This window comes from Aspergillus foveolatus (genome assembly GCF_047715535.1).
Source record: "Aspergillus foveolatus strain CBS 279.81 unplaced genomic scaffold BDW70scaffold_59, whole genome shotgun sequence".
In the NCBI taxonomy this organism is placed as follows: Eukaryota; Fungi; Ascomycota; class Eurotiomycetes; order Eurotiales; family Aspergillaceae; genus Aspergillus; species Aspergillus foveolatus.
Window position 1 is genome coordinate 1 of NW_027396123.1, and position 24999 is coordinate 24999.

Consider the following 24999-nt stretch of genomic DNA (forward strand, 5'->3'; position numbering starts at 1 on the left):
AGGATGACTAAGCCACTAGGGTCATATCCATTGATATGATATAGCAAAGCAGACGATTTGACGGAGCCAACTGGATGCTTTGACAGGATTTGACCGGGAACATATCCAAAGGTTTGATACAGTATGAAGGCACGGGTATTTAAGGACGCTCCTTACCATGTAGTTAGTTTTGTACTTCGTGTCTTATTTTCGGAACAACCAAAATAGCCAACATTGTCAACGTTATCAAGTTCATTGCATTTCACTCTACCTTCCTTGTCTGATCTCAGAATATCCTTAGGACCTGTTGAGCCCGACTCCTAAGAAGGACCCTTTTGGCCTTATCTGACAACTTCATTTGATAGGCGGTCAAAGTTGGAACAGAAGTCGGTGTAAGCGATACTGACTCGGTATCACGGCCTGCAGCGCCGTGACAAGACCTTCTAATAATCCATTGGGTTTCGGATATTTTTGGCTGACCTAAAACCTGGCAGGGCAACCCGCTTGGTTCCAAGACGTCTAATAGGTATGGTACTGTATTTAGATTACACCGATTTACTAAATAAGATATAAATACTGTATTTTGATACAGTATTTTATTCAAATATGCAAATCACTGCTTTTATAGGCAATGATCCGCATTTTTGGGTTATTTGGGTTATTTGGGTTGGGTTAAACTTATTTGTTTAACCCATGGGCGGTTTACTGTCCAGGTAACCCACCCAAAAACCCGCGCGGGCGGATCAGCTAGCCCTGAAAACCCGCCCCAACCCGTGGTTTAACAAGTCTACCGCATATTCAGCCAGGTAAAGTAGTCATTGAAACTGGAGAATCGGTAATGGATGTCACATCCAATAAGTTACTAGAGACTGGCATTACGTGCTCCATAGTCATGGCTCTGTGGCCTGGAAAGGGTGTGGGAAAGAAAGGGCATAGTTAAGGATTGAAAGGAAGGGTCCCAGACGTGCCAAGCCCAGGTTCTGGGCCACGCCGTGGGTCAGAAGTCGCCAGGGCAAGTAATTTTTGACCGCTAGTCGGCCTCAATTACCAACTCTCTAAGCCATGATCAGCTGTTCTTCTTAACAAGGGGTCTCTATTCTACATTTCCCAACACTAGTAAAGTAGTTAGGAATCATTCCTGTATTGTACATTGCAAAACACAATGCCTGCGTTGTCGGAGTGCAGGCCGAGGAATATATTCCCAGCAGACTAACTGAGAGATACCATAGGCAGGCTTTGGAATCAGGCTATCAGATACATGTATAGCAAGCAAGACATGGCTGGAGGCTTGAATTTGGATCGAAGCCGGAGCTGGAGAAGTCTCAGCGCTGCAAAGTATGAAGCTTGGGCTGTAAGGGTTAGTTCAAGCCATATCCTGCCGTATGTACAAAAACGGTTCGTTAAAGCGAGAAAATAGGACAGTATAAGCGAACATCCGCTTACGCGAGCCTCTGATAGCGGAGTTCTGAGAGAAGGGTACCTCGTATGGAACCCATAACATTGGCTGGCCCCGCGATCCAGCTGTCACTCACAGCGGACACCTGACCCGTCAGGCATCACCTCACGAACCTAGACAAAGACATAACCAAATGCTCTTGAATCGTATCTACCGTAATTTTAGCCTTATTATTAGCTATTGCTTCAGAAGAACAAAGCATTAATTATATATTATATTTTCAAGCATCCTCGCAGAAGTGCAATAGCATATGCTAGTTAGTATGTGTTACACTGCCTTAGAAAAGTTTAACCAGGCAAATAATCTACTGTGAGTAGTCTTTCGGGCTTGGAGTGTGTTATTCTGTGCTATATGGGTCGCAGGGAATAGATACCGGTTAGGGTAAAGACGATGCAAATAGTGGGCAACTGATCAAATAAAAGAATGGCACCTAATTTGGGCAAGGTAACCATAGTTCAGAAATCTGGTCTGCGGCCGATATGGGCGTGGCTCAGAATCAGAAGGTCTTGTTTTATGCTTGTATAATCCAGAGTATAACACCGGAGTGCCCACATTCTCACGTCTTGCCCTCAACAAGCGGTCTGAACTTTTCAGTCATGTGGAGCTAACTGTGTGCAGCCTGCGAATCGAAACGGGACGGACTGGGCCGAACCCGCCCCGCGACTCCACAGGACAGGCTTCGGCTATTCTCGGAAAAGCCTCCTGTGGTCTACAACAGCTGCCTGGAAAGGCAGCAGAGCAGTTCAAAGTCATGCCTTGCTTCATGAGTTCAACCTTGTGGAGCTGACTGTAGCAATGTTATACCTGGTGTTTATAGTTCATAGCATAAGGAACTATTGGCATGACAGATATATATATCTGCTGACGGTGTATCTTTAACGCAATGACGTTTCTAGAAATATATAGTGGTCAGCATAAACTGGACGGGGAAGATGGCGTTTTCACGCAATAGAAAGCGTGTTGAATAAAGAGTCAAGGACGTTAATATAGCTGGCTTGGTTGAACACAAGGAAACTATCAAATCCTGCTACTACTCAAAAACAACTGCCATCCGTCTACTGGACTTTCCGGCTTGCATATCACGGACCATCACGTCGACGTCTTCCAGCCCAGACCGGACCTCGATCTCAGGTGTAATGCCATACTTGGCTGTGAAATCCACTGCCTTGGCCATACGGTGAGGGATGCTTGTGCTCTCCGACTTGACAACATAGGTGCCGATAGCGAGGTCGAACGTCGACAGCTCGAGCGGGCTAGAGCTGATCCCAATCACCATCAACACACCCCCTGGCCGGATAATAGACGGTGCGCCCCTATAGGCAGCGGCAGCACCGCTGAAGACCGCCGTCGCGTGGACGCCGCCGTTGGTGAGTTTCTTGATCTCGCTGGCGTAATCAGGTCGAGAGAGAGAGTTGATGATAACATCGGCACCTTGTCTCTTGCACGTTTCGAGAGCCTCGTCGTTGATATCGATCGCGATGACCCGGTAGCCCATTGCTTTGGCGTACTGGACTGCGAGCTGGCCCAGGCCTCCAGCCCCAATCGCAGCGAACCACTGGCCAGCCATCAGGTTGCAGCTGTCTACGGCATGAAAGGCTGGCGACCGGTCAGCAACAGATCTGTCCGACAGGGCTGTGCCCAACATACCTGTAATCCCTGCACAGAAAATTGCAGAGCTGCGCTTCGGATCCAGCTGGGAGGGAAGGTGGATGATGTTCTGCCAATCAACGGCAGCGTACTCTTGGAAGAATCCGAAATCCCGGACGCCCCCGAACCCAGAGACTATGGGGGTGCCTTGTGTACAGTGATTGTTGTGCACCATGCAGCCTTCACATTCGAAGCAACAGCCGTTGATATACAGAAACCCGACTGGATCCCCTTCTCGGAACCCCTTATTAGTGCATTCCGCCCCCAGTTCAGCAACGTAGCCGGCACCTTCGTGGCCGAGCGTGAAAGGCTCGGTCATGTTGGGCTGGTTAATGGCCAGGATATCTGAGTGACAGAGTGACGCCGAGGCCAGTTTGACCAGGATCTGGTTTGGGCCCGGGCTGGGGATGGGGATCCGATTGACCACCACCTTCTGCTGATTGGGATCCCATTGCGCCGCCTTCATGGTTCCGTCGGTGTAGGTCATCCTGATAGTTTCAGCTCATAGACCAGTGGTGATGTGCTTTGAGTGCCTTAAGCTTACTGCAGATGGGTAACTACATAATAACCTCGAGCCATTGGAACCGAGACAATAGTACAAGCAGCTCGGGATATCCTTCTCCTATACACTTCCTGACCCACCGCAGCCATGTATCTCCCACGTCTCTTCCCGACAGCTTCTCACCAGGATATCTCAAGACGAAGGTCATTTGCTATTACTGGAAGATTATAGTAGAGTGCTTGTCACGCCATGTAGATGTTCTCTAGACATGCTCGATAATTTCCCTGTCAGCCTTGACGTCGGATACAGATTCCTCCTTTTCGATCCCTTGCAGGCGCCTCGCTACCTGGTAATGGACGTGGTTCCTCATACTCGGCACAAAGCAACTGGAAATAATCAGGAGAACGCTGAATGGAATAGTGCAAAGGAAGACAATGCGGAAACTCTCCGAATACGCTACCTTGCGCGCAGTCAACAACGCGGTGACAACGCTGTCCGTAACGCCGTCAATCCCTTCGAGACTTGATCCGCTCGACACAGCCTCCAGCAGACTGGACAGCGATGCTTCTGGCAAACCAGCCGCGGTGGCCGCTGCACCCACGTACTTTGGTATGTTCTTTCCTACCTCATTGTTCAACACGGAGACGTAGACTGCCTGCGCAACTGCTCCACCCAGCGCCCGGAGAGACCCGAGGACACCAGTGGCAAGCCCGATGTCCTGCGGTTCCACTACAAGTGTGACACCTGGGAAGGTGATATTGTCGACGTAGCCGACCGCTGTGAATCCCAGTTGAGATCAAGTGGTTAACTACTGCACGAATAGTTCTAGGATAGCAAAGGACGACCTACCGATGCAGCCCAAGGTGCCCAACGCTATAGTCATTGACCAGGTGTCCGGGCCCAAAGCACTCAGCGGGGTAATAAAAGCCATAGCGAGGCAGGAAGCAATGATACACTGGTACTTGACGCCAGGAACAAACCCCAGCGCCATGCCGCCCAGTATCTGGCCCAGCAGCACGCCACCGCCGACTACGGAGCTCTGGAGTCCAATCTGGATCGTGTCTGTGGTGTAGATGGACTCGATAAGCTGCGGCCAGAGAACCGTGAAGGCGTAATAGACCATAGCGCCAACAGCAGCATCGGCCACGATTGCGACAAAGCCAATATTCTTGAACAGCCTTGGGGGCATGAATGGTCGCTCCTTGCACACAAATCCCTCTAGTGCGGATTATCAGCAGACAGTGAATCATATACTAGCGGTCACTCACCATAGAGCACAAACGCGACGATGGTCGCAATGCCGATAAGTAGAGCACATAGAGTAGGGGCGCTAACCCAAGGGTGGAGTGTGCCTCCCCAAGAGAGCCCAATAAGGAAGACCACACACCCGACCACGAAGAGGAAGATTCCAACAAAGTCTAGTTCTTTGAACATTTTCCACTTATTATTACCGTCCACATTCAACTGTGCGTATTTGGGAGGGTGGTAGAGGAAGTGGTACAGCACGGTTGCAATGACCGCGAGAATAAGGCCGATATAGTAACTCCATCGCCAGCCCTGGCTGGTGTTCTGGATCAGCAGTCGAGCAAGGACCGGCCCAAAGACAGCGAAGGGGAGTGAGGACATAAAGACGATAGTCACAATCACTCCGCGGTACTTGTTGGGCACGAGCTCGCCCAGGATGATTCCAAAAGAGAGCTGGCCTGCAGCAGAAATGCCATTGAAGACGTTAGCGGCAATCAGCATCTCAACATACGTGGCACGAGCCCCGACAATGCAGCCGATGATGGAAAGAATCATGGATCCCTGAACGATCCACTTGCGTCCGAAGATATCAGAAAGGCGGCCGATCAGGAGGAAGCCGACACAGCTCGACAGCGTCCAGACGGTGGCCACCCAGTTGATATTGGGGGATTCTCCCAGCTCGGAGTTAATTAGACTGAGGGTGTTGGCCGGCATCACCCAGCCCAAATAGGCAACGATCGATCCCAGGCATTGCGCCTTTGACGGTCAGCACCGGGCAGTCTTGCTCAGACGGTACATACCAGGACTGTGCCGAGGAAGGGCAGGCTCCTGAAGTAGCCCTTGGGCATATCTCGCACTTCACCGCCGATGGCATGGACGTCGACATAGGTGACAGTGCCGTCGGCATGAACCACGGCTTGGGCGGCATTGGAAACAGCAGTTTTGACTGAGGACATGGTGGAACAGATGAGACTCCTGGGATCCAGACGTCTTGCTCACACCCAAGATGCCCGCCGGAGCGCTATGTTTTATCACGCCTGCAGAATCTAGGTCTGATTGAGCCCAGTCGTATGGCTCAGTCAGATCGGAAAAGCTTTTCCCAAGCTCATCGCCCGCATTTACCCCAGATTACGGTGTGAGGCAGAGGCACTGACGAGTCTAAAATGGGTATGTCCATTGCTCATACACTAACTCGACTAGACTATGGCCACTAGCTCTAACACGCCCAGCCCCCATCAATGGAATAGGTAGCGCCCGTGATAAATGAGGACGCATCGCTTAGAAGGAAAACAACCAGGTTGGCTACCTCCTCGGGCTTGCCTGCTCGTGCTAACGCGGTATCATGCCTCAAGCTGACATTCCCATTGATATCGTGCGACTTTGCCAGCATTGGCGTTTGGACCGCGCCCCTGTCGAATTAGCAGAAGGAAAGGGGAGGGCTGGGTGGACGATCTTACGGGGCGATGCAGTTGACTCTGATATTCTGCTGACCGACCTCCTTTGCCGCAGCGCGTGTCAGGCCAACAACTCCGTGCTTGCTGGCACAGTATGCAGCGTTGTTTTGGAAGCCCATTACTCCGGCAATACTGGATGCGTTGACGATCGAGCCGTTGTCGGCCATGGCCCGAATCTCTGCGCGCATGCAGTGCATGACGCCTTTCAAATTGATATCCATGACAAAGTCCCATTCATCGCCATCAAAGTCTGTGACCTGCAAGAATTAGCGCTTGGCCAGTGGTCAGAAGTCAGATATGCTGGAATACTTGCCCCCATTAACCCAATTCTTGAGCCAATGACGCCGGCCAGGTTTGCTGCTCCATCGAGTCTGCCCGCCCATCGGATGGTTTCTTGGATCCAGGTATCGACAGAGCTGGCTTGACGGACGTCAACGGTCTGGATGAATACATCTTCAAGTCCAGCATCCTTGATCTCTTTGGCGACAGCCTGTAAAGCCTCCTGCTGTAAGTCTCCAATGGACACCTTGGCGCCAAGGGAAGCGAGCAGCTTCACGGTCGATCGCCCAATGCCAGAAGCTCCGCCAGTCACGGCGATTACTTTTCCCGAGAGATCGATCATGTCGACCTTTATCTTTATATCTTGCAGTATAGACTGCCTAGAACAAAATGAGCTATATAAGTTTCTTACTTTCCGGCACGTCGTCGGGAATACATACCCCGTCCCACGCGACGGCTATAGCCCCGCTCGGTCTCCGGTAAAGGATCACAGACTCAAATACGCATTCACTTGGGACTATGAGGTTTTTTTGCAGATCTCGTCTGCTGGAATCTTCCTAGAGTACACTCGCCACTAGCGGATCCACCAGGGTAACCATGACCTTCACCCCCCTTTCAGGGCACAGAATGCGAGCCCCGTCTGGTCCTAAAATGTCACGCATCTCATCACTCTTGGCGAACTTTTCGTAGTCCTCCCAGGTCCGGAAATATATCTCCGAACACGCATCCCATTCGAATACAAGTGCGTTTGGCCCTAGCTTTGCGGCTGCGTCGGTTAGGTCCCGACAGTTGTGGACCTGTGAGTACTGGAGAATGTTGGCTTTGCGGAATATCTTGCTGTTGAGGACCAGAGCGCCATGCGTCTTGCGCCAGTAGCTGTCGAATTCGGCTTGCGATAGTGATGGGTGCTTGGTGAAAAAGCTGCTTACGCGGATGAGCGCGTTCGCAGGCGGTAGATTGGCTCTGTCGGACATTGTAAATGATTTAGGATGGTTTGCGAGAGGTTGAAGAGGAGTTAGTGTAGTCGAACTGTGGCTCTACACTTCTCAAGCTGCTCTTGCTCAGGGTGGTTATAGTATGATCACTGGGCAGGCTCTTGGAGAGTCGGATGCTCCTGGAGAAGGCCAGGGAGTCGTTATCCGGCAGGGTGTGCTTAACCAACAGCAAACAAGACTCATCACTGTATCCACTTTTATCAAGTCCAATTCTGACGAGGTAACTGTAAGTTCCCTTCTTGGCTCGATACCGCCAACATGATGGGACTGCGTATCGTCACCGAGAAGACTTGGGCTCTATTTTCAGTCGGGCTCATCCTCAGTGCCTTGTACATCGCCGGACTGGCCATCTACCGACTATACTTTCATCCTCTCGCGAGATTTCCCGGGCCTAAACTGAATGCGATCAGCTCGTTGCCGTCGATATCCTCCCTGCTGCGCGGCCGGTTAGGGCTGGAGACCAAGCAGCTGCACGATAGATATGGCCCCGTCGTCCGGGTTTCTCCCAATGAGCTGGCCTTCAATTCAGCACAGGCGTGGGAAGATATCTACGGCTTCAAGGCCGGTGGCCGCAAGAACATGCACAAAGATCCCATTCACGTGGGATCTGTCGACCCTCTGCCTGGGGCCTCTACCCTGACTATGGCGGACGACGAGAACCACGCTCGACAGCGACGGGCAATGTCGCACTCTTTCTCCGAGCGAGCACTGAAGGAGCAAGAGTATATCATCCAGCACTACGTTGATATTTTCATCGCCAAGCTAAAGGAAATGGCTGATCAGAAACAAGAGTTCAACCTGGTCAACTGGCTGAACTTCACCACGTTCGATATCATTGGGGACCTCGCCTTTGGCGAGCCGTTTGGCTGTCTGGACCTGGGCGCATTTCATTCCTGGGTGGCTCTCATTTTCGAGACGGTCAAAGTGGGCGCCCTGGAACAGGCGACGCGGCGTATAGCCGAAGCAGGCTCATGGACCCAGACGAAGCTCTTGAACATGATTCCGGCCTACCTCCGCCAGCGACGGCGCGATCACTTGGCCCGCAGCAAGGAAAAGGTTGAGCAGCGCTTGCGAAATGGGCCGAGCGAGCACAAAGACTTCATCTACTACGTGCTTCGCCAGAAGGAGAAATATGATCTCCATGATAACGAGATCATTCTGAACAGCGCTTTGTTCATAGTGGCCGGCAGTGAAACGACCGCGAATCTCCTCTCCGGTTTGCTGGCACGCCTGCTGCGAAACACAGACAAGATGCAGAAACTCTACGAAGAAGTTCGCGGTGCCTTTCAGAACGAGGACGAGATCACCTACCAGCGGACCAGCCAGCTCCCATACCTTAATGCATGCTTAGAGGAAGGACTACGCATCCACCCTCCAGTACCAACTGGTCTCCTCCGCACCGTTCCCCACGCAGGCGACGTGATCGACGGCCACTGGGTTCCCGGCGGCACCTCTGTCTCGGTAGGAGGATGGGCTGCGTCGCACAACCCGGTCAACTTTCGCGACTGTGACACGTTCATCCCAGAACGGTGGCTGAACGATGCGTACTCCGACGATATCAAGAGCGGGATGCAGCCTTTCTCGCTGGGTCCGCGCGGCTGCATTGGCAAGAACCTCTCGTATATGGAGATGCGCATCATCCTTGCTCGACTGGTGTGGAACTTTGATATCATCAGCACAGACGGGGCCTGGCAGTGGGACCCTGAAGGCGAAATGAAGCACATGAAGGCATACACAACGTGGCAGAAGCCAGACCTCAATGCGCGAGTGGTTCGGGCGCAGGAAGGGGGTGGGCGTTCTGCCAGTTCGTACACGGTCAAGACCCAGGCTCAGCGGGGGACCAGGTGGTGATTATCTATCATTTGTTCGTTTCTTTATTTATTACTGCAAGGGTGAGGCGCCGGTCAACGTCAGGTCTGGTCTGTGTGGTTTGTATCCTTTAGATCAGCTGTAGCGGTGTAGCCTCAGCCTAGCAAAACATTCAATAACAGATTCTTTTACTGCCTTCTACATGATCGTGTAACCATCCAATCCAGTGACAAGTCCGATGTTATTAGCGTACTCCATTAACCTTGAAAATTTGGGAATGTGGGCTTTGCGCAGGTAACCAGACCTCCCGCGGCTGTCGGGCATATTCAGCCTGTGGATAACCGCCATCTTCCCATGGCTGCAAAGATCTGCGTCTCTCCAGATGCATACCAGCCACACAGATTAAATATTACGTAGCTGACGTCCAAGCTCTGGGGATCATACTCTCACATCTACGCTTGGGCATCATGGAATCTAACCAGCCCATCCACCAAGAGCGGCACGTACGCATCATCTGTATTGGAGCCGGTGCCTCTGGGCTACTTTTTGCCTACAAACTGCAGCGAAGCTTCTCCAACTTCTCGCTTGTTATCTACGAGAAGAACCCCGAGGTCGCTGGCACATGGTTTGAGAACCGGTATCCAGGTTGTGCCTGCGATGTACCCTCTCACAACTACACTTGGTCCTTTGAGCCCAAGACCGACTGGTCCGCGAGCTATGCAAGCAGCAAAGAAATCTTTAATTACTTTGATAACTTCGCACGCAAGTATGGCCTTCGCCAATACTGCCGGGTGCGCCACCAGGTTATCGGCGCGGCCTGGAACACGCAACATGGCGGCTACGATGTGCGAGTTTGTGACCTGCAGTCAGGGCAGGAATGGGACGACTCGTGTGATATTCTCATCAATGCTGGCGGGATCTTGAATTCGTGGCGATGGCCCGCCATTCCTGGTCTGGAAAAGTACAAGGGAACGCTCGTGCATACGGCCAACTGGGACGACTCCATTGTGCTGAAGGGGAAGCATGTCGGGCTAATCGGGAACGGGTATGCCTCATCCAAAGCGCAATCCGCTGCAGCATTTCTTATCTGACAATGTAACAGGTCCTCAGGCATTCAGGTCCTGCCAGCCGTTCTCCCTGAGGTGAGAAAGGTGACGACCTTCATCCGCGAACCGACGTGGGTGTCGCCCGTCAAAGGCTTAGAGCAGCACATATTCTCTGAAGAAGAGAAGCAGGCATTTGCAGCAAACTCCCAGCATCTGACGGAATACCGCCGTGGCATTGAACGCGGCATGAACGGGCAGTTCGCAATCTTCCTTCGGAACACTGAAGGCCAAAGATCCACGCGGGAATACATGACCCAGCAGATGAAGGAGAAGCTCAACAACGTTAATTTGGAAAAAGTGCTGATCCCCGACTGGTCAGTGGGCTGCCGCAGGATCACACCTGGGGTTGGCTATCTCGAGTCCCTGGGCAACGAGAAGGTCAAGGTAGTGTACGGCAATATCACCGAGGTCACAGAGAGGGGCTGCATCTGCGACGATGGCAACGAGTATCCGATCGACGTTCTCGTCTGTGCCACTGGCTTCGATACCTCATTCCGGCCGCGTTTTCCCATCATCGGCCCGGCTGGGAATAACCTGCAGGATGAGTGGAAGGCTGAGGCTAAGTCCTACTTCGGCATCGCTGCTGCTGCCATCCCCAACTATCTCACATTTCTAGGCCCCAACAGCCCCGTTGGCAACGGGCCAGTCTTGATTGCCGTTGGTATGTTGCTCTGGTTTTTGGCAGAGAATGAAGACTTCTAACATGCAGCACAGAGGCCCAGGCAGACTACATGATGAAGCTCATCGACCGCTATCAGACAACTAACATTCGAAGCTTCGCTCCAACTGCAGAGGCTGTAAACGATTTCATCGAGTTCAAGGATCATTTCATGCGACGGACCGTATGGGCGGATGGCTGCCGGTCCTGGTACAAAGCCACCGACCCCAACGGCCCAGTGACCGGACTGTGGCCAGGCTCAACCTTGCATTATATCGAGGCCCTGAACGAGGTGCGCCTGGATGACTGGGAGGTCAAATACAATGGCAACCGTTTCGCCTGGCTGGGCAATGGATACAGCCAGACGGAGATTGATGAGACCGCCGACTGGGCATACTATATCCGCGACCACGACGACGGAGAGTATCACAGTCGTAACAAGAGGCTGCGGATCTTGAATAAGTCGGGGACAAGGCAGCCCGAACCTACGGCCTTTACCGTGTTCCCTCGAATTTAGCAGTCTTTTGTAGCTACCACCCAGAGGTTATATAGAAACAAATTCACTAGATCGGCGATGATATAGGTGGCCAACGGCAACCCTCTATGGTAGATAGCTGCTAGGCCAGTCCACTTATAATAACCCACGGAGTATTATTACTGTTTACAGAAGTTCAGTGACTGATCCCAGTGGTGTATATTCGGGCGGATCAGTTTCTAGTGATGTGGGACTGTAGAGGGATGACAATGATGACGAAAATTTACAAAGCTATCCAAGATTCTAATTAGGTACACACATTCTAGACTACTTCTGGGAGTCATGTATGTGATTACCATGACATCAATAGGTCAAGTTGATCATGACCGTCTTGGGCTCCGTAAAGTGCTCCAGCACACTGCGGCCGCATTCGCGGCCCAGGCCACTCTGCTTCGATCCTCCAAAAGGCACGTTTAGGAAGTTGAGGCTGATGCAGTTAATTCCAACCATGCCCGACTCAAATTCGCTGGCGACGCGCAAAGCCTTGTTGATGTCTTGGGTGAATACGCCCGCCATCAACCCATACTCAATGGCGTTTGCTTTCTTGACGACCTCCTCCTCGGTCTTGAAGGAGTTCAGGATGGAGACCGGCCCGAAGATCTCCTCTCTGTAGAGCTCAGCGTCCGGCTCGACGCCCGTGAACACCGTCGGTTGGATGAAAAATCCCTTGTCGCCAACCCGCTGGCCTCCAGTGAGCAGCTTGTTGGTCTGGGCACCGCGCTCGACAAAGCCAGTGACACGCTGGAATTGAGCTTTGTCGACCAATGGCCCCATCAGGGTATCCTCGTGCTCCGGGTCGTTAATCCGTTTGGCACGCTCCTCCAGGGCAGCCTTGTACTTCTGAGAGAACTGGTCGAAGATACCCTCTTGCACATATACGCGCGACGCAGCAAAACAAACCTGACCACTGTTGGTGGTGATGGCATTGACACACCAGGTCACCGCATTGTCAAGGTTGCTGTCGTTAAATACCACTGCCGGCGACTTCCCTCCCAGCTCCAGAGTGACCCGCTTGAGGTTCGACTCAGCTGCCATTTTCTGGATGCGTTTTCCGGTCGCGATGGAGCCGGTGAAGCTGACTTTGCGAATTTGCATGTGGCTTGCTAGCAAAGCGCCAGTTTGGCCGTCTCCAGATAGGACCTGGAAGACCCCGGGCGGAAAGCCCGCCTCTTTAATCAACGCTCCGAGTGCTAGTGCAGCAAACGGGGTTTTCTCGGACGGCTTGAGGATGAAGCAGTTACCGGTCGCGAGTGCTGGTGCTGCCTTCAGACCCACCGTGCCCAGCGGACCGTTCCAGGGCACAATGCCTGCGGTGACCCCGAGGGGCTCGTGTCGGGTGATGCGCATGAAACCGTCCTGTTGAGGGTACGCTTCGCCGGCAAACTTGTCGATCCAGCCAGCATTGTATTCGAACGCGTCAGCACACAGCCCGATCTCGAATTTTCCAAAGGCATTGTACGGAGCCCCGAGCGTCACCCTGGTCAGTTCTCCAAGCGCTTCTGCATGGTCCCGCACAAGAGCGGCAAATTTGAGGAGAATGCGGCGTCGCTCAGAGGCAGTGATGGCTTTCCACTGAGGGAATGCCGCCGTGGCCGCAGCCACGGCGGCATTGACGTCGTCTAGTCCGGCTTGCGGGACCTTGTCTGAGACGAGGGAGTCGTCCCTAGGGTTGTAGACACTGAAGGTGGCGGGGGTCTTGGGATCGACGTATTCGTTGTTAATGAATAGCTGAGTGGGCAGGCTAGCGCGCGAGAAGTCGAAGGCAGCTGCAGAACCCATGTTGAATCGATAACAGCGTGCAGAATTGGTCGTCGTAGTAGTCGTAAATGGTAGTGGTAGTGGAGGTGTCAAGGATACCTCGCTGTCCTTTACTTGGCTACGAATATATCATTCACTGTCTGCACCGACAATGAAGGAAAACATTGTCCAGCCTGAGCCATTGACCGGTTGCTGTACGATTTTGATTCGCTGGGGGAGTTCTTTATCCTCTGGCGGGGAAAGGAAGTGCTGGGACATTCCCCTTCAACTCGGCTGGATCTGCATTGGTCGCTGCAGACTTGAATCAGTGTCCTTTTTCATGACAGGCCTCCTCCACCCGGCCATGACTCGAGCTGGTGGATACTTGTGGGGGCGCAGCGGGGCCGAGGATAGGCTAGAAATGCGGGGACGCGGCGATCGATCTACCGAGTCAGGATGACCCCCCCTCGTCAGGAGCCTTGTTTCTCCAGCTTCTCCTCTGCATTTCCAGACCCATGTATATTTTATCCTAATAATCATGGCAGGTACTCAGACAGCTGCGCGACAGTTGGACTCGTCTGGATCAGGCAACGAAACCTCGTCCAAACCCCGCCATCGAGCATCCGTAGCCTGCGTGGCCTGTCGAGAACGACGGACAAGATGTGTGGTACAGCCCGGCGAGACAGCCTGCACTCAATGCCAGGAGACGGGCCAGGAATGTATCATCAAGAACGATGACCAGAGACGAAAGTACGCGCACGCCTTACGACCCCTCCCAAGTATATGCTACTCTATGGTCCTATACTGTACTATATAGTCTCAGATGTTGCTATATGCTAATGAGGTGTTGAAATTGCAGGCCGGTCTCCAAGGCATACGTCAGTCAGCTCCAGGAGCAGATCCAGCAGCTTCAGGCGGCATTGCGGGAAAAAGAGGAGCAATCATCAGCAGCAACCCAGAACGCGAACAACAGCATATCAATAGACCATCACAAACCGGAAGAGAACCCTCCACCTGGCGAGCTCTGCTCTGCCAGCACTGAGGCTCCCCCACCGGATTCGCCAGAGCGAGTTCTCCCACCTCAGTACAAGACCAGTCCCGCTCGCAGTTCGAATAGTCCACCCTACCGTCCCCTCAGTCCCGTAAATTCTACCCTCAAAAAGTCCTCGATGACTCATCGGCTGCTGTCCACTAGCGGGCATGTCAGTTTCGACCAGCTTGCCCATCAGCAGCGGTACTTTGGCCCGACTACAAACTGCCACATATACTTGGATATTGCTTCCGAGAGTGAGGAAAGCCGCCGGCAAGCGAGGGAGCAGTGGCGACGGACCCAGCGTGTCCTGTCAGCGTTAACACATGAGTCGCAAAAATATCTGATGCAATTGTTCTGGAAGCACTATAATTCGGTAATTCAAGTCGTCCACCAGGAGGCCTTCGAAGCAGGGCGAGATGCTGGCGGCGGGCCTTTCTACTCTGGCTTTCTCCATATCTGCATCCTCGCCGCGGGGTATCGCTTTGCAGATAAGAAGCGGCAAGACATGCTGCGAATCACTCTCCCTGGAAGAGAATCACTGCTGCATCGGGAGGCCAAGTACATGCTTGACTACGAGATGGAGCGACCGGGAGGCCTGCCCTCTATCGCGGCCTTGTTGCTTCTGGGAGACCTGGAAGTCGGCTGCGGGCGTGATAATGCCGGTTGGCTATACTCTGGCATGGCGTATCGGCTCTGCTTTGATATTGGACTGCATCTCGACCGATCGGGTACTGGTGTGTCTGAGAGCGATAATGAGAGCGGCCGCATGACGCTGTGGGCGTGTGTGATCTTCGACCGATACTGGGCCCTCTTCCTTGGTCGGCCCACTGCACTCAAGCCGGATGATCTGGAAATCTACGAACTCTCTCGGCAGTTTGACCGACTGGGAACGTCGCCCCCGGGGTCCGAGAAGAGTCTCGAGCTTCAGATCTACCAGGCGCTGTTCGAACTGATGGAGATGGCAGGCAAGATCACCGGTACCACGCACCACTGCTCCAGCAGAGACATAGATCAGGATCGGCTCATGTATATGCGCATGGCGGCCCTCGATAGCGAGCTTGAACGATGGTACGCCCGGCTGCCAGAGACGCTCAAGTACACTGCAGAGAACGCAGCCACCGCGCCCCCCTCCTTCTTCCTGCTCCATCAACAATTCTATTCCACCATGATCATGCTGCATCGTCCGTTTGCTGGGTACGACGACATCCTGGACAGTCAGGGGGAGCGCAGAGTCAGAGATGCTGCCTCTCCAGGCGTCAAGCATTTGTCGGCACTCTCCCACGCCACGTGTACGACGTGTGCCGGCCGCATCGCGCAGATCTTCTGGCAGCAACGCCAGCGATTCGATACGCGAAGGATTTTTGTCACTGGCCTGCAGCATTCTGGTAACGCGGCCACTGCATTGGTCGCCGCAATCGCATCCTCTACGGACCGGGCCGCCAATGACCGGAGTATGAGGTATCTCGAGTGTCTCATCGCCGTCATGGAAGACATGTCGGAGCCATACCAGCCCGCCGAGCAGATGGCCACTATCTTCAAGGTGGTGTTACAAGAGCTCCGACAGCTCCACCCAGCCTTGCAAACGTCTAATGTGGTTCCCGCCAGGAGAGGGAGCTCTGCTGACCGCGAGGGGGAAGCTGTCGACCTGCCCTCCAAGAGAGGTCCATCCACCAGGGCCCAGGTAAGCACCCAGCCATTCCAGTCTGCATCATGGCCTGGAGAGGAGCACCTCCCGCAGGTGTCGAGCTTACTACCCTCGCCACCCCTGACGTACCATTCGTCCGCCGAGAAAGCAGCTGCACGTCAGCCTACAGGGCAGGAAAATCTTTATACGGATAATGTCATCGCGAATATGGATGACTCCTGGACCATATTTAGTGCCCAAGATCGGTTCGCCATCAACAACGTCATGGCCGGCGCTGGCTCACCGTCGGCGTTCTGCTCGCCCTGGCCGAGTGCTGAGACTCCGTCATTGTTTCGCTTAGCGAACGAGACTACGTTAGAGCAAGGGAACCTTACCAATGATTATATGCATCTGGTGGAGAACTCTCAGGGGTCTGGAGATACCTCGATGCCGCTGGCTCAAGGAACCTGTGTAGACGTCGTCGCTGGTGAGGGCCCAGGGCTATCCCAGGGGGCTACGCAGACTGCTTCCTCAGATCCAAGAATACGAGGACAACAACCTGAAAGTTGGAAGAGGCCCAATTGTCGATCGGAAGATATATGGACAGAGATTATCAGCTGATTCTCTCTCATTACAAGGATGGTTGTTGTGTGTAACTTTGTGGAATATTTATCCAGCGGCTGGCTTTATATGTGTATTCAGTATCCTCAGCGTTCTCGTTACAGTCCTCATGTATGTCTTACTATACTCATTGAACCGTGAATCCCCTGTACTCAGTACTTAGTTCTGGTTCACTTCCGCACAGTAACGATAACTTACCCATCTGCCACCATCGCCGCACCGTACATATAACTGCTCAGCGGCGATGCTAGGAAGGTGATATGATCTGCAATCTCATCCATGCTCGCTATTCTCCCAACGGGTATCTTCTCCACCTCTTTGTGAATCACACCGTTATGCATCGTGCTCTTCACCAACGGGGTTTCCACATACCCGGGACAGATCGCGTTGATTCGGATCCCTCTCGGTGCATAGGCGACAGCGTCTGCTCGTGTGAGGCCGACAACCCCATGTTTTGACGCTGCATAAGCTACTGCCGGGGTATTCAAGGACGGCGCCAGAATACCATACATCGATGCCACATTGATGATGACGCCGCGGTTGTGCCGGGGTGAGCTGGTCGGTGTCAGGCGCTGCTAGGATCTCATCAATGCAGAGGTTATAGGACTTACCCCTCCCTCTTGCCCTGCGTCAACATTTCCCTGATCTCCGCTCGACTGCTCAACCAAACACCATGCAAGTTCACATTTATCGTGCGGATCCAATCTTCTACTTTATGCTCTGCCGACAAGTCTCCCGAGCTGCCGATGCCCGCGTTATTGACAGCATAGTCAATCCTTCCAAACTGGCGGACCGCGTCAGCCACGGCTTTACTGATTGACGCCTCTTTGGCGACGTCGATATTTAGCGGGAGCACTTCTATCCCCGGAAAACCCGATTCGAGGTCTTTGGCCGTGGCTTTGGCAGCAGAGAGGTTAATGTCGGCCAAGGCTAGTTGGGTGACGCCGTGCCTCGCAAAGGAGTAAGCTGTTGCTCTGCCGATGCCTGAGGATCGATGGGTTAGCACAGTCGCACACTGTGATTTTTCGGTCTTACCGGAGGCTGCGCCAGTGATGAAGCCTGCTCCATGGAGTAAGGATTTCATTTGGTCTGGATTGTATTGCGGCAAACTGGTATGCTTGAATACTAGGTATAGACTCAACTTACTTAAGCGACTAGCGGTTGTATATATCAGGATCGGCTAACATTTTCCTTTCGTTATAGCTTTCACATCCAGCGATCCTACCTAAAACTGAAAGTAACAGTTTTCCAACAAATTCGTTTTTACAAACTAGCATCATATTGTATCCAGTGTCATGGTAGCTAATCAACAGCCCACTCGTGGTCACTATTGCGGACATACGTAGCCAGTCCCAACGTATCCTGCTTTACTCCAGCCTTGACGGTTCCGTTCCCCAGAAAGGCAAACCGGTTCCGGTAACGGTACTTGATCTCATAGTCCTCAAACCGGGGATCTTTAATGGTCTTCAGGAAATGTATTGTCGGCCCCGGCCACAAGTAGACGCGCTGCTTCAGTTCACCGTCCTTGAACCATGAGCGGCATTCTTCCTGGAAGACGGTGGTCTTGTGGAACTCATCAAAGTGTTCATAGATGTCGTTTAGAGCCTCTTGCTTAACAGCCATAGACTTGATCGTCTCGGTCTGCATCTTCCTCATGCACTTGACGCTGTATTCGATGGTGGTCTCGATCGATGGCAGGAGGGTCCCGCTCGACCAGGTCGCACCAGGGCCGACGATAGTATAGTAGTTGGGGAATCTAATCCAGGTCAGACGAGCTCTGTTCATGCCGTCTTCTAATGGAACAACTCACCTAGGCGCTGAGACGCCAAAATACAAATTGACCCCATCACCCCAATCCTCTTGGATGCTCCTGCCCTCGCCATTGATTACCTTGAAGGCAGGCTTGAATGCCACATTGAACCCGGTGGCACAGACAAGGATGTCCATCTCATGCTCGATACCGTTTGCGGTGATCAATCCTTTCTTGGTTGCCTTCCTGATCTCTCCGAAAACCGGCTTCACGTTAGGCTGCACAAGGGCCTCGAGGTAGCCGTCACCAGGAGAGATGCGACGGCAGCCGGGGGCGAACTTGGGAATAATAAAGGACTTCAGCTCCTCATGACCGGGCCCCATTCGTCGCATCATCTCGTCGGTGATAACCTGCCGGAAGCTGTTGGACAGGTCCGAGCCTTGAAGGTACATCCCAAACAGTCCGTTGATCTCCGCCTCGATTCCCTTCCGGAAGGCGAGATGATAGCTGGGATCCTCCCTGAAGCGTTTCTTGTCCTCTTCGGTAAACTTGTACTGACGGTTTCCGGGGTCGCAGTCCTCGCCATGCCGTAGGTCTTTGGTAAGCGCGGTAGCGCCAAAGGGAGGGCTGATCCAGGTTGGGCTTCTCATGTAGACCTGCACTTGCTTGCAAATCTTCTGTAGCTCAGGCACGATCTGCACGCTCGTCGAGCCCGTCCCAACCACACCAACGACTTTGTCCCGAAAGTCTACACTGTGATCCCACGCGGCTGAATGCATTTTGGGGCGCTCAAAATTCTCGAGCCCCTCTACATCTGGCCATTTCCACGAGTTCAAGATCCCTGTCCCGTTGACGACGCAATGAGCCCAGTCTGTCCATTCCTCCTTTGTCTGGGTATTTTCCAGCGTGATTTTCCAGGTTCCCTTCTCGTCATTCCACCGACACTCTTTCACCTTCGTGTTCAACTCCATGTACTTGCGCAGATCATATCTCTCTGCAAACCCTTCAAAGTACCTCTGTATCTCATCACCATAGGCGAAATAGTGAGACCAGTTTGGGTTCGGGTCAAAGCTGAACGTGTACAGGTGGGACGGTATATCGCAGGCCACTCCTGGGTATGTGTTTTCGTACCAGGTTCCGCCAAAATGGGGGTTCTTTTCAAATAGCGTCAGCTCCCAAGAAGCCGGTTCTAGCATTCGTTCCATTTTATATGCGAGACAGAGACCCGACGCGCCTGCTCCAACACATGCGACGCGTAGCTTGGCTGGCTGGGAGTGGTACTGGTCGAGGATTCTGTATGGGCCGCTCGGGCAGGGTTCTGGGTAGGTGAACTCATCCTGGAGGCCGTTGGCACTGGCGCCGTTGGTACTGGCACCGTCTGTCATAGAACGTGTCATCCTGGGCCTCTCGCCTGTGAATATGGGCGTTATATCCTTTGTGGAGAGCAGCAGAGACGGTTGCTTGAACAAGTATACCCGTGCCGGCCTCCTTTTCAACCAGACATCAGCTATTGAGGATCTTATGCTGAAGATCAGCATACCCCTTGTTCGGAGAACCTTTCCCAGTTACTAAATGGTTGGATCCTGGCTGGGAAACAATATCCATGTCTGGCCAGACTTGAGCAATATCATCCAGTCATCTACTATCGTATGACACGTTTCGGCCATACTACTGATTAGGGTTTGACTCTAGCACATTTTCTTTGCTAGATCTAGAGGTAGTTTATAGCTTTGAGCGTACACCTGCTGCATCCCTTCGTGCCCATTCCTTCAATACCCTGCGATGAAGTTTCCCGCTGGCGAGGCGCGGCACCTCGTCAACAAGCTGGATGCCCCCAGTGATCTGCTTGTGCTTCGCCACTCGGTCCTTCATGTAGCTCTGGATGTCGGCCTCGGTCAGTCCGCTTGCCTCTTCCTTGATCTGAACATAGGCTCGCGGGCATTCCTGCCCGTTGGCAATGAATCCCACGACTCCTGCGTCTGCAATACCATCATGTCCTAGCAGCACAGCTTCCAGTTCTGCCGGCGAAACCTGTAGCGCGTTGACCTTGATCAGTTCCTTCTTTCGGTCGACGACCCAGAACCAATTATCCTTGACGACCATGATATCCCCTGTCTTCAGCCAACCATCGCTGTCAAGGCTTTCTTTGGTCGCCTTGTCGTTCCTCCAGTATCCGAGACACACGTTGGGACCTCGGACATGCAGCTCCCCCGGCTCTCCCGGTCGCACCGGTCTCCCCTCCTCATCTAAGAGCTTGCATTCGCAGTTGGGATCGAGCATGCCGACGCTGCCAGACTCATCGTAGAGTCCCCCGGGGACGTGGATCGCCCCACAGGTGACCTCAGTCATACCCCAGCCTTGTACCACGTTGTTCTTGAAGCGGTTCTGGATCGTATTCTGTAGCTCCCTCGAAAGCGGTGCCGCTCCACACAGAATATTTCTGACGCTGCAGAGATTGTAGCGGGCCGTCTCTGGCCTCTTGTCGAGCATGATCAGGATCGGCGGAGCGACCTGGAGATGAGTGATGCGGTACTTCTCGATAGTCGCCAGAAACTCTTCGTAGACAAATTTACGCATGATATAGACGGGGAAGCCCAGCTTGGGAGCCATGAGACATGCATATAGTTGCCCTAAGGCCAAGAGGTCAGATGCTTTGAGCCGGATATTCAGAAGCAGAGAGGCCTACCGTATGCGTGGTACAAAGGAAGAAATCCAACCCACCGTTCCTGCGGTCGACTTGCTGGAACCAGCGCATGAGGAAGGCCCTGATCGCGCATAAAGATGGTCTGTTCCACATTGGCAATCAGGTTGCGGTGTGACACGCACACGCCCTTTGGCAGGCCTGTTGTCCCTGAACTGTAGTTGATCGTTGCCACCGTCGTGGTCGAGGTTTCAGCCATGTCGTCCCATCTCCATTCCCTCGCTTCGTCTTCGCTCAGGATAAAATCCCTCCAATCCTGCACACCGTCAAGTGCCTCGCACTGGTGATCGGCAAACTGGAAGATACGCTCCTTTGGAATACCTACACGAGAGGCTGCATTGACCGCGGTCTTGACAAGACTCGGGTGCACGAGAATCAGCTTTGAGCCCGTATCTTTCAGCTGATGTTCAATTTCGAACTGCGTGTACGTCGGATTCGCCCCGCTAAAGACTCGTCCTGAGCCGACAATTCCCTGATATGCCACAGGCACAAAAATATGGTTCGGCGTTAAAATGATGACGACCTCGCCCTTTCCGATGCCTAGCCGATCGAGCCCGTACCCAAGACGCCGGACCCATATGAGCATCTGTCGCGGGGAGAGTGAGTTGTTGGGGTTACTGGCGTCGATCCATATGGGTTGGTCGGATACAGTCTGGTTTGGGGGGTAGAGGTACGAGAGGATGTTTGATTTAGGGATTTCGAGATGGGGGAAGGTGGATCTGTAGGCCATGACGCTCCTTGTCGTTTAGCTTATTTGCTTTTGTTTTTTTATGTTCTCTATGTCTTTTGTAATGGGAAAAGAACAAGTGCTCTGCGGTTTGAGGCCCTATATTTGATGCTTCCTATACGCGGGGTCCGGGTAACGTTTACCTCGGTCGTTGGAATATGAGTATCCATCCGTCATTGAATGCATTTCGTAGACAACAGCGCTGAGGCTTTTTTTATAATTTATTTTTATCTTTTTTATTATTATTATTTTTGAATGTGTCATATTTATCTCATGTATTAAATAATTAACTACAGCTTGGGCTCTATATACTCCCAAGTGCAATCGTCTCCCAACTCCTCATCCAGCCCAAACTGCTTCCTCAGCTGCAGAGCAATCTTGTAGTACTGTTGATGCCTTGCGACCACACTGCCTGCCGTCTTCAACTGGTCTCGCCCGACCTGATGTCGGTGGGCAGCATCAGGCCCATCAGCGACGCGAACGAACCGGGCGTAGGTCCAGATCTCGGGCAAGGGGGTATGCTGGGTCAACCCCTGCCCCCCGTAGAGCTGCATGCATTCGTCGACAATCTTGGCCACTGCGATAGGCACCAGGATCTTGCTTTGTGCGATCACGTATCGGCCACTTTTGTTGCCCAGAGCGTCCATCGTGTCGGCGGCGTTGAACACGACCAGGCGCAGGGCATCCAATTCCAGTCGCATCTGCGCGATCCGCTCGATATTGCTGTCAAACTGCCCGATGAGCTTGCCTCGCGGTTTCTTGCGCTCGTCCGTTGCACGGACCAGCGCGTACTCATACGCCAGCTCGGCTTGCCCGATCAGTCTCATACAGTGGTGAATGCGTCCTGGCCCTAGCCGGCCCTGCGCGATCTCAAATGCCCGCCCCTCGCCGAGAATCACATTCGAGACGGGAATGCGCACATTGTCGTAGATATACTCTCCATGGCCCTCAGGCGCGCAGTCGTAGCCCATGATTGACAGGTTCTGTCGCATCCGGAAGCCGGGCGTATCGCTCGGGATCAGGAGCATAGAATGGCGCCGCCACGGGTTAGGGTTGTTTGGGTCGGTGCATCCCATCAGGATATACAACTTCACCTCAGGATTCCGCTTGGCGTTTGCAAATAGCTTGCGCCCGTTGATCACATACTCGTCCCCCTCGCGGCGGATGCTGATAGCGATGTTGGTCGCGTCCGACGAGGCCACATCGGGCTCCGTCATCGAGTAAGCGGACGCGAATTCGCCTCGCAGCAGCGGTTTGAGCCACTGCTCTTTCTGCTGCGCATTACAGTACTTGGCCAGCAGCTCAATGTTCCCCGTCTCGGGCGCGTGGCAATTCATCGTCTGGGCCGCCCAGTACACCTTCCCCATGATCTCGGCACAGCACGCATACTCCAGGTTCGTGAGCCCAGGGGAGTCTTCAAACTCTTTCGGCAGGAAAAGATTAAATAGTCCACGTTGCTTGGCTTCCTCACGTAGCTGTCGCATCAGTAGTGGCATCTTCCAGCGGTCTGTGGCCAGCTGAGCTTTCATGAGCCCCTGAGCGGGGATACATCTCGTCTCGACCCACTCATGCACTGCCTGGATCTTTTCGATGGCAATCGGACGGAGTTTTGTGATTGTCCATGCTGGGTACTTGCTGAACGGAAGCTTCAAGGTGTCCGGTTTGATCTGGGCCATTATTGATGATTGCACCGAGCGGGTTGGTCAAGATTGGGAGAGAATCGAAGATTAGAGGGCGCTGCGGGTATTGGTAGCCTGTATTCTGCCGCATATATGATGTATCTAGCAATACCTTCACAGCCAGAATTGACCGCTCATCTGTACAAACCTTTGTCCTACCTTTAAGAAACGATCCTGCGATCACCGTAATGGATTCACAGTATGCGCCGGCATGGCAAAGGGCGAGTAACCCCTCCTGGCAGTGCAAGACCCAGGCCACTAACAAGCCGCTCACAGTTCCTCGACGAGTTTGGGGAGTCTCCAGCCATATATGGCTCACTGCCCGAGCTACGAAGCAGCTGGAGTGAAATCCTACAGAAGATGGTAGCCAAGTACGAGATCCAGCCTAATGTGGATGAGACGGTGCACGCTAGGAACGTCACCCTCGACCATTTCTGGCTGCGCGTGTACACCCCACCTGGAGCGAGCACCAGCAGGCCGGCCGGTATTTACTTCCATGGTGGAGGCTGGGCAATGGGCGCTGTCGATGAGGAAGACGCCTTTTGTCGGCTCGTTAGCAAGCACCACCGGATGATCATGGTCAGCGTCGAGTATCGATTAGCACCAAAGTACCAATACCCAATTCCTCTTGATGACTGCGTCGAAGCAGTCAAGTGGTCGCTGGAGAACCTGCAACCACCGTCGGTCGTGCTGATAGGAGCGTCCGCCGGTGGAAATCTTGCCTTTGGTGCCGCGCTCAAGCTGGCCGACCAGCACCTTGGAGGAAATACCCAGGGCGTGGTGTCGCTTGTTCCGGTAACTGTGCATCCAGAGGCTGTTCCAGCAGCCCTGAAATCCCGATATACATCATATGCAACAAATGCAGACGCAACAGTCAACACCGATTCCGCCATGAGAACGTATTTCGACGCTTACGGGGCACCAGCGAATGATATATACACCTCGTGTCTTCTGCATCCTCGGCTGGGTCAGCTGAAGAAAGTGTACATTGCCGAGTGCGGCGCGGATACGCTGCGAGATGATGCGCGGTTGATGAAGGACGCTCTGGAAAATGCTGGGGTTCCCGTTGCTTATGATGATTATCCTGGTTATCCACATTACTCTTGGACATTTCCTTCAAAGCACCTCGATCAGCACCGGGAAGAGTTTCTAGCTAAAGTGTTGGAAGGCGTAAAATGGGTCGCCATGTTGGATACTTGAAGGCTTTCTCTCGCGTTTCCCCTACTATCCATAATAAATTTAGTCTAACCCTGACGTTGTAACTTTCAAGAGCTTTGTGAAGCAAATTGCAGTAAATACATGGTTGCAATAGTAGATGGGTGCAGTATCGGCAGTAAGAGGCTTGGAAAACGGTACCCGTTGCGTTGGGAAAATACGTCCGCTTCATACTACGGCCCACTATGAAGAGCCTCCAGATATATAACCGTCGGAAGACTCATCACTTCACCAGTTAATCAACAAA

General features: G+C 53.0%; 12 protein-coding genes across 12 annotated transcripts; 4 read left to right on the top strand and 8 right to left on the bottom strand.

Annotated features, from left to right (window-relative positions):
* Positions 1–2465: 2465 nt before the first annotated feature.
* Positions 2466–3569, bottom strand: BDW70DRAFT_152775 (chaperonin 10-like protein; the record flags this gene model as incomplete). The annotated part of the gene is made up of 2 exons (XM_073739496.1): positions 2466–3031; positions 3083–3569. The coding sequence occupies 2 exons, from the start codon at positions 3567–3569 to the stop codon at positions 2466–2468; spliced, it is 1053 nt and encodes a 350-aa protein (XP_073592848.1).
* Positions 3570–3846: 277 nt separating this feature from the next.
* Positions 3847–5785, bottom strand: BDW70DRAFT_152776 (trichothecene efflux pump; the record flags this gene model as incomplete). The annotated part of the gene is made up of 4 exons (XM_073739497.1): positions 3847–4361; positions 4434–4802; positions 4853–5585; positions 5630–5785. The coding sequence occupies 4 exons, from the start codon at positions 5783–5785 to the stop codon at positions 3847–3849; spliced, it is 1773 nt and encodes a 590-aa protein (XP_073592849.1).
* A 260-nt stretch (positions 5786–6045) lies between these two features.
* On the bottom strand, positions 6046–6905 carry BDW70DRAFT_152777 (SDR family NAD(P)-dependent oxidoreductase; the record flags this gene model as incomplete). The annotated part of the gene is made up of 3 exons (XM_073739498.1): positions 6046–6238; positions 6287–6533; positions 6593–6905. 3 exons carry the CDS (start codon positions 6903–6905, stop codon positions 6046–6048), a joined length of 753 nt encoding a protein of 250 aa, XP_073592850.1.
* A 910-nt stretch (positions 6906–7815) lies between these two features.
* On the top strand, positions 7816–9408 carry BDW70DRAFT_162920 (cytochrome P450; the record flags this gene model as incomplete). The annotated part of the gene is made up of 1 exon (XM_073741216.1): positions 7816–9408. The coding sequence occupies one exon, from the start codon at positions 7816–7818 to the stop codon at positions 9406–9408; it is 1593 nt and encodes a 530-aa protein (XP_073592851.1).
* Positions 9409–9833: 425 nt separating this feature from the next.
* Positions 9834–11647, top strand: BDW70DRAFT_152779 (flavin-containing monooxygenase; the record flags this gene model as incomplete). The annotated part of the gene is made up of 3 exons (XM_073739499.1): positions 9834–10411; positions 10469–11133; positions 11187–11647. The coding sequence occupies 3 exons, from the start codon at positions 9834–9836 to the stop codon at positions 11645–11647; spliced, it is 1704 nt and encodes a 567-aa protein (XP_073592852.1).
* A 321-nt stretch (positions 11648–11968) lies between these two features.
* On the bottom strand, positions 11969–13444 carry BDW70DRAFT_152780 (aldehyde dehydrogenase family protein; the record flags this gene model as incomplete). The annotated part of the gene is made up of 1 exon (XM_073739500.1): positions 11969–13444. One exon carries the CDS (start codon positions 13442–13444, stop codon positions 11969–11971), a length of 1476 nt encoding a protein of 491 aa, XP_073592853.1.
* A 496-nt stretch (positions 13445–13940) lies between these two features.
* On the top strand, positions 13941–16680 carry BDW70DRAFT_162923 (transcription factor domain-containing protein; the record flags this gene model as incomplete). Its single annotated transcript, XM_073741217.1, has 2 exons — positions 13941–14152; positions 14262–16680. The coding sequence occupies 2 exons, from the start codon at positions 13941–13943 to the stop codon at positions 16678–16680; spliced, it is 2631 nt and encodes an 876-aa protein (XP_073592854.1).
* A 127-nt stretch (positions 16681–16807) lies between these two features.
* Positions 16808–17764, bottom strand: BDW70DRAFT_162924 (SDR family NAD(P)-dependent oxidoreductase; the record flags this gene model as incomplete). Its single annotated transcript, XM_073741218.1, has 4 exons — positions 16808–16826; positions 16879–17235; positions 17292–17664; positions 17716–17764. The coding sequence occupies 4 exons, from the start codon at positions 17762–17764 to the stop codon at positions 16808–16810; spliced, it is 798 nt and encodes a 265-aa protein (XP_073592855.1).
* Positions 17765–17982: 218 nt separating this feature from the next.
* Positions 17983–19827, bottom strand: BDW70DRAFT_170612 (flavin-containing monooxygenase; the record flags this gene model as incomplete). The annotated part of the gene is made up of 2 exons (XM_073742974.1): positions 17983–18436; positions 18491–19827. 2 exons carry the CDS (start codon positions 19825–19827, stop codon positions 17983–17985), a joined length of 1791 nt encoding a protein of 596 aa, XP_073592856.1.
* A 325-nt stretch (positions 19828–20152) lies between these two features.
* BDW70DRAFT_152784 (acyl--CoA ligase) lies at positions 20153–21861 on the bottom strand (the record flags this gene model as incomplete). Its single annotated transcript, XM_073739501.1, has 2 exons — positions 20153–21060; positions 21117–21861. The coding sequence occupies 2 exons, from the start codon at positions 21859–21861 to the stop codon at positions 20153–20155; spliced, it is 1653 nt and encodes a 550-aa protein (XP_073592857.1).
* Positions 21862–22148: 287 nt separating this feature from the next.
* On the bottom strand, positions 22149–23534 carry BDW70DRAFT_170613 (acyl-CoA dehydrogenase/oxidase; the record flags this gene model as incomplete). The annotated part of the gene is made up of 1 exon (XM_073742975.1): positions 22149–23534. The coding sequence occupies one exon, from the start codon at positions 23532–23534 to the stop codon at positions 22149–22151; it is 1386 nt and encodes a 461-aa protein (XP_073592858.1).
* Positions 23535–23748: 214 nt separating this feature from the next.
* Positions 23749–24737, top strand: BDW70DRAFT_152786 (alpha/beta hydrolase; the record flags this gene model as incomplete). The annotated part of the gene is made up of 2 exons (XM_073739502.1): positions 23749–23762; positions 23792–24737. The coding sequence occupies 2 exons, from the start codon at positions 23749–23751 to the stop codon at positions 24735–24737; spliced, it is 960 nt and encodes a 319-aa protein (XP_073592859.1).
* Positions 24738–24999: the final 262 nt, after the last annotated feature.